Below are 7605 nucleotides of genomic sequence, written 5' to 3'. Positions count from 1 at the left end.
GGGCTGCGTCCAGGGTAGAGAGCTACATCCCTTCCGGACTTGACAGTTCTCCCCCCCCCCCCATCTCTGCATGAGAAAGAGATGAAAACAGGGAGGTTAAAACCACCCCTCCCCCACATCCTGTGCCCACCCATTCCTCTGGTTGCTCACATAGGACACAGCAAGGTTACCTCCTCCAAGGCCAGCACACCCCGGAGCTTCCCCATGCTGGTCACATAGGCCAGGTGGAGGCCAAGGAGCGAGAATAGCGTGTGAATCTACAGGGAAAGAGTGGCAGGTCAGCACACAGCGGGCCCGGCGCCTCCCCTGCCCTCCCCGCAGCCCTGAGCAGCGGGCGGGGACTGGCCTTGTGCAGAGATGTCTGCTCCACCAGCTGGAAAGGGGACTGGTCAATACAGCAGCAGTCAAAGCAGACAGGCTGGCTCAGCTGCTCCTGCTCCCAGGCCTCAATCTGGGGGACAGAGTAAGGAAGTCACCCCCTTACCACAGAGCCCCCTTCAACCTCAGGTACGAGGCTTGGACCGCACGCAGCCCTCCTAGCCCTGATCCTGAAATATGCAAGGAACTAGCACAGACCTTGCAGATCACTAAGCCCCTCCCTTTTCCCAGGGCACAGCCCCTCCCCTCTCCTGCCTCATCTGGCCCCAAATCAGCCGCCTCAGGCACTCAGGTTGCCCCCTCCACCCCTCCACCCCCAGTGCCCCAAACACTTGTTATTTCCAACCTATCTTGTCAGTCTTCCGCTGACTCCGGTCTCACCTCCTGCTTGGGTGAACCAGACTGCCCTCTGTTCCTCACACATGTCTTCTGGCTCCTGCGCCGGCTGGGCCACGTGTCTTTTCCTGAGCTGCCTAGCCGCACCCATTCTGCCCACTGGACACTCCCAACCAAGGTGCTTTGCCCCCTTTTCAATTCCTGCCACCCTCTGCGGATCTCTCCTTTTCAGAAGAGGCATGGACGGCGTGTTGGCATTTGTCTCGCCTCTGCCCACTGGACAGGAACTCCGTGAGCGTGTGACGCGTTGATGGCTGCACGCTGTGGGGTTACTGGCACACTTTCCTTTCATGCAGTAGATCATGGCGAATATCTTTTGGACTGGAGGAGCTGTTCTGGGTCCAACAGTGCTAAATGGCTTTGAGCAAAGCCATCTTTTTTGTTGTTTGTTTTCCTTATGACGGAAGCATTAAAACAAGAAGGCCAGCTCTCCCCTTGACTTTAGACATGATGCCCAAATCCCCAAGCTTCTGAAGAGTCCAGTCTGGCTCTGGCTTTTATAAATGAATCTAAGATTTCACAAAACTCTCCTGTTCCCTGACTCAAGGTTCATGTGGGGTTTGACTGGCACAGGTCGGTGACCACTTAGCAAGTATGTCGCAGAGATGATTTATTTATGACGGGCAGCTCTCCTGCCAGCCCTGGTTTGGCTGATCCTGCCTTGCCGGACTTTCTATGATCATTTCTGGCCTTCCCTAGTTCCGTGTCTGCCTTCCCTGGAGGAACAGTGATAAGTGAAGTACAGCAATAACCAAGCACTTCCTCCGTGCCAGACATTATTCAAATGGCGCAGAGGTGGAGCTGGGCTTCTGACCTTGACTGCTGGCAATGTTCCAAGCACCCCCAGCTCTCCACTACGGGGAGGAGGATGTCTGCTTTTGAATCCGAACTTGAAAAAGCTCGGCCCCAGTTATCATCCAGAGCTCTAACTGTGTGTACTAACAGCGTAGCAGAATGAAGCCATCGCAGGGACCTCCGGCGACCTCTAACTGAATTCTTTTGATATTCCCGTAGGTATCATCTTGATATTGCCAAGGGTGTCACCTTGATCTAGTCTGAAAGCCACGTTCAAAATAATCTCAGTTCTGACTCCTATTGGATCTTCTTCTTTCAAAATGTCACGGAGTCACGTGGGAGCTAGGAGCTACCTAAGGTTTTCCTTGGGGAACATATGAACAAAAAATGTAGATCTACTGTCTTTTTTTATCCCTGGTGGCACTTTATTTTCAGTTGTCATTAAATAGCCTCAATGATCAACTTGGCAGCTTTCTCTCTTTGTTGTGTTAACAACAACAAAAAATGATTGCTGGTTTTAGCGCCCTAGCAAGGCACTCCTTACTTGCAGATAAGACCCATCTAATTCTTGTTCATGGACAGAAGGAACAGTTTTTCTTTTTTTTCCTCTGTGATCATCTATTTGACTTTTTCATAAATCATTTGTCAGAAGTGTATTTGTTCTGGGAGGGGGTGAGGACGAAAGAGGGGGCTTCCTTTCTCTCTTGTCAGTCCCCACCCCTTCCTCCAGCCCTGGAGTACTTTTTATTTGTAACACATCTTTATTCCGGACATCTGATAAGATGTTTACTGTAAAATAATATGCATTATGGTTTTGTCAGCCACGAAGCTCGTGTCTGCCTTCCCTTTTACTGCACAGAATGGCTGCTGATGGACTTTGTTGTGTCTGTCCAACCCTTAGGGTGTGTCCCCATCAGTCCTGTTTCCAGTCACGGCTCCACATTCTCTTACTGCTCACAGCCAAGTCCATTCAGCATGCAACACTGTGACTGCTTGTCCTCCGACAGTGGCTCTTCCCAGCCTTGCCTCCTGGCATCTCGTAGTTAGTTGTCCACCGTCTCAGGGCCCTGATCAGTCGGCAGAGTAACTTTCACCAGGTGCTGTTCACTTCAGGTAACGCCCAGCTGTCCTGCACAGCCTCTGCCTGTCTAGACTGTCCCTAATGTCTAAAAGATCTGAGGCTCAACGTAGCACCACGGGCCCGTCTTCGCAGGGAGGCTCGAAACCTCTCTCTTCTGCAGTGACGATGGTCCCTCCGAGAGCACCATCAGATCTCCCTGGCTCTGTGCAACGTGCCACCTCTGTCTCCATAATCACACCTCCTCTGCAACCTCTAAAGTGCTTTCCCGCCTCGCTCACACCTTGTTCTCACAACACAAGAAAGACAACAGGAAAAGATGAGCACCAGCTGATGGAACAATCCACCCCAGGCTGCCGCTTCCCTTACCTCTTCAGGTGACATGGTATCCACTAAATCCGTTGAATCCTAGAGAAGAAAGACACAGGTCCAAGTTCTTTCCTAATAGAACCTGGGATCCCTAGGCCGGGGCCACAGATGTCTGCTCATCAGTCCATGATCTAAGGGTCATGGATTTCTCATTCTTCAAAGACAAGCTCCCTTTTCTCTGCTCCCACCAACCCTCCTCCCCCAAGCATCTCTCACCTGGCTTGTTTTCTTCTTTGTGGGGCGGGTTTTGCCCAAAAAGCAGCGCAGCAGCGACTGAAAGATGGAGCGTCTTCGCCCTGAGAGGAGTAGGGAACAGGTGGAAATGGACGCAAGGCAATTTCTACCCCTCCCGGGAAGAAAGAGCCAGGGGCTCCCACGTGATCTCCTGACACTTTGCTGCTGCCATAGACAGCCTCTCTCCTACCCTTCTAAGTCTCTGCTACCGTCCTACTCCTTGGGACAGCAATATGGAGACTCAATGACTAGGAACCCTTCCCTGCCAGGCCACCCCAGCCCCCCCTCCTCAGAGTAGCAGCCCTTAGGCTGAGTGCAGGTGCATGATGGGAGGATCTTCACCTGCAGGTTCCGGTGCTTCTGGCTGCTGCTTGGGGCCAGGCAGGGGCCCGTTGGGCTCTTCAGGGGGCAGTGGAACAGGAGGAAAGGGGTGAGGAGGAGGAAGAGGAGGCAGCTGTAAGGAACACAAATCCTAAGTCCTGGAGAAGAGGCTGCCTAGTGCCTTCCTACCTTCACCAGCCGGTATCCTGGGAATCCATCTAATTCTCATCTTCCCCCCCCCCCCAGTTCAGAATTCCTATACACATTTCATTGGTACCGTCATCCACAACCTTATCTCCTTCAGTCCTTTAGACCCAGGGGCTCTGGTTTCTGACTTTCTCAATGACTAGCATCTCCACTCCCTCTTCCTACTCTTCCTTTGTCCCAATCTTTCCTGCCCCCCCCCCCCCCCCAGCCCTTTCCCGCCCGGTCACCTCCGGCTTCCCAGAGAGGTCCTCATCTTCATCCTCGTCCACAAAGGCGAAGGACTCCGGGCGGCCCTGGGGCGAGGAGCCCTGGAGCCCCTCGCCGGGCTGCCTCGCCTTCCCATCAAAGGGCAGCTCCGACAGCTTCCTGGCCAGGTCCTGGGCTTCCCGCAGCCGCCGCTCGGGGCTCAGGTGGCGCTGCAGGAGGGCCTGCAGCTCTGACCGCTCCACGGAGCCCAGCAGGACCATTGAATCTGGGGGCGATCCAAGCTCAGCCTGAGGGCCGGCTCCTGGCCAGCCCCCAACTCTGTCCCGTCAACACAATGGAGACAGAGATAGAAAACCAGTGCCCCCACCCCCCACCCCGCTTCTCCTTCTTGGCTTTCATCCTCTCTTCTTAAAAACTCATTTCAAAGATCCTGCATGACTGACCTTGCTCAGTCCCTCTTATTACACCCATTTAGCACTTAGACCCAACTGATAGTGTACTGGTTGGTGTTAATTTGTACTTATTCTGATATAGCCTGTTTGCAAATAGGTGAACTTGCTACTTAAATAGGCTAATCAACCCTGTCACACACACAAAAAACACACAAAACAAACAAAAAGCAACATTAAAAGCCATCCAGATAGGCCAAGATTTGAATATATTTTGGAAGAAGTCTACAAGGATAGCTGACGTTTAATTATTTCAAGAGTCTGGGTCCTTCTAAGATATAAACAAAAGGCCTACTTTTCCTGGGAAGGTCAAAATTCTGCTTCTATAATTAACATTTTCAGTAAGTTTTAAGGCCCTAAAACTGTGGCAGTGTCATTGAGATAAATCCTACCGTCCAGTCTTGGCCATTAGCATGAAAACCCCGCACCTCAGGGGCTGTACCCCTGCTCCAGCGAAGGGACCCTGCTGTCGAAGACACTTGGAAGGTATCTGGGATTTGGAAAAATACAGAAACTAACCTAACTTGAGCAATTTGGATACTCTGGCTATCTGAAATTAGAACTAACAATTTTTAAATGGTTCCAGATGGCCCACCATGATTCTTCTCAATATCACTGATTCAAATGTGAGGCAAGTAGTTATTGACTATCTATTATAGTAACTAGCTATAAAGTGGCAGTTTGATGGAGAGAGAAGTGATAGTCTCCACCCCTCAAGGAACACTCAATCTAGTGAGGAAGGTCGGACAGAGACTGATATAAGTCACAGCCAGAAACAGCACGGAGCAGGATTCAGTGCCCAGGAGGGCAGAAAGGGCGGGGAAGGAAATGAAATCACAGCTTCAAAAAACCATTCACTCCTTCACACGGAACACTTTCATCTGCTCCTCAAGTTGAACATGAAAGAACAGCTTTTATTTAGCCGAGTAGCGAGGAGAACCACATAAGGGGCTGGAACGTGGATTTCCCATTTGCGAATTGGACCACTTGTCACCCAAATACTCATCATGATGCTTCTGCTGTTATTTGCAGACATGCGCAGAACAGCAAAACATCTGGGTCACCCCATACACACGTTTCTAGCTGAGGTTGAACAAAGTGATGCTATACTTTTTTTTTTCACCCCCAGCTCTGATTGCAAACAAGTGTTCTTTTCGTGGTCCACTGACTGCCACGTTTTCCACATTTTTGTGTTTTGTGTTGGTTATTTTGCTGTTTTAAACTGCCCTTAAGTGTAAAGACTGTGATGTGCCTTATAGGGAAAATTGGTGAGTGAGATAAGCTTTTGTCCAGGCATGAGCTATTGTGCTGTTGGGTAAGTTTCAATGTTATTCAATCAACAACATATATTGAATAAGGTGCCTTTAAAGAGGAACATGCACAAAACAAGTTCTTCATGCATTGATTAGTGAGTGGAAGGAAACATTGTGACCAGGGCTTGCAGGACCCTAACCCTGCACGTCCTCTAGGAGCAATGGCGTCGTGTAGCATCCCCTAACGCAGTGTTCATGGCGACTTTATAAAACATGACTAGAATGAAGAATGAGAATGGACTGTTGTTTCTCTGGTTGGTTTTTAACTGTCTCGTGCTTGTGTTGCGGCTGTATTTTACCTTCCCCAGGATGATCGTGCTCCGGGAGGAGCATAGGTGGGGTCTCCTGTAGCAGACTGGGTGCCCCTGCAGACAAGCCCACACCACAGTGCTCCTCCCCCCATGGAGCCCAAATTCAATCAGTAAGTCCAGAGTTGGCTTTCTTCCTTCTCACTGACCTTTTGAATCGACCAGCGGTAAAGTCTTGACTGTGGTGGTCTGGAGCAAGCTTAGCAACTCCCCATAGGTGCAGGTGGCTGAAACAAACTTCACGTCGCGGACCATGATGTCTTCCACAAAGATTGTAAATTTGCTATGGAGGGTAGAAAGCATGGGGGTTAGCTCCACCATATGCCTGTCCCTTTGCTGGCCCTTCCACCCATCCCATAAATTTTGCCATTTGGTCATTCACGATACTTATTAAGTACGTGGGAATAGAAGTCAGTCAAAAGCAATGCTTGCAAACATTGACCCTAACTTCACTCTCAACCTCCGAACCCCTCACCGCCACCCCATCAAAGCTGAACTAATTCCAGCTGGTGCCCCTGACCTGAGCTGGTTCCAACCAAGGTCAGGCAAGTAGGGTAGCTTCTTGACCTGGATGATGCTATCATAGAGGGAGGGCTGCAGGCTCTGAGCCACCATGTTGGCCAAGATAACAGCCACCATCATGGGTAGGATGTGAGCGATTTGACCCGTTAATTCAAAGCAAATCACAGCTGTGGAGACTGTGTGGGACACCGCACCGGTCAACGCTGCTGCTCCTAGGATGAGACAGAGGAATGTACTGGTGGATTAAAGCTGCAATTCTTGGCATGCAGGGCACATGGGATACGATGGGAGTGACAGAGTGGGTCGGTGCCAATACTCCCAAGATAGCCATTTGTCAAGAGCAGGCGCTAGAATGCTGAGCTGTTAGAAAATCATCATTTTGACCTTACCCATGACCTTGGACAAGTTACAAAATCCTTGCCCACATTTTCATTTATAAAATGAAGATAGTGATGTCTTAACTATTCCTGGTGCTTGAAAGTTTGTATCATGTTTAACTGAGCATTTTAAAACGCAGTTATGGCATGCTACTTTGGACCTCAGGCTTTGAGCCAACAATTTATGGGAGAGTAAAATCATCATATGAACAATAAAGCTGGTTAGTGCTCCTCTAACTAGGGGAGGCAGAGCCTTGGATGGTATAGGATTTCAGTAAAGAGAGAGGGGAGGGAGGAGGCATAATAATTCTGGGATTTATATTGGTCGGTGTGTTAGATGTGGGTTTTGGATGGATGAGAAAATAGATTTGATTAAAAAAAATATCAGAGATTCATAGAATGTGAGGGCTGTAAGATATCTCAGAAGTCACTTCAGAAGAAACTAAGGCTCAGAAAGGCAGCTGACTTGTCCATGATCATCCAGGTGACAAGTGGCAGGGATGGGCCCAGAGTCCATGTTTCTTAGCTCTTAAGTCCTGTCAATACTGGCACACCTGCAAGGTGAAAGTAGACCAGCCAGTCACCTGCACTGTTGTTCCCATGACTCTTTAGAAGGAACAACAACAACAACAAAACCTTTACCAATCATTC

At 49.8% G+C, this 7605-nt stretch overlaps 1 protein-coding gene across 1 annotated transcript in view; it reads right to left on the bottom strand.

The window, feature by feature from the left end:
- Nucleotides 1–7605, bottom strand: part of CLCN1 (chloride voltage-gated channel 1) — a 29653-nt gene that overhangs the window by 2981 nt on the left and 19067 nt on the right. The window contains exons 15-22 of the mRNA XM_066362928.1: nt 6576–6789; nt 6205–6338; nt 4006–4250; nt 3593–3704; nt 3233–3312; nt 3017–3055; nt 347–451; nt 171–257 (exon numbers count right to left, since the gene is read on the bottom strand). Coding sequence (XP_066219025.1) covers nt 171–257; nt 347–451; nt 3017–3055; nt 3233–3312; nt 3593–3704; nt 4006–4250; nt 6205–6338; nt 6576–6789 — 1016 coding nt within the window. The remainder of the gene's footprint in view (nt 1–170; nt 258–346; nt 452–3016; nt 3056–3232; nt 3313–3592; nt 3705–4005; nt 4251–6204; nt 6339–6575; nt 6790–7605) is intronic.

Source organism: Saccopteryx leptura, chromosome 2 (genome assembly GCF_036850995.1).
Source record: "Saccopteryx leptura isolate mSacLep1 chromosome 2, mSacLep1_pri_phased_curated, whole genome shotgun sequence".
Lineage (NCBI taxonomy): Eukaryota > Metazoa > Chordata > Mammalia > Chiroptera > Emballonuridae > Saccopteryx > Saccopteryx leptura.
This window is presented reverse-complemented; position numbering and strand designations above follow the sequence as displayed.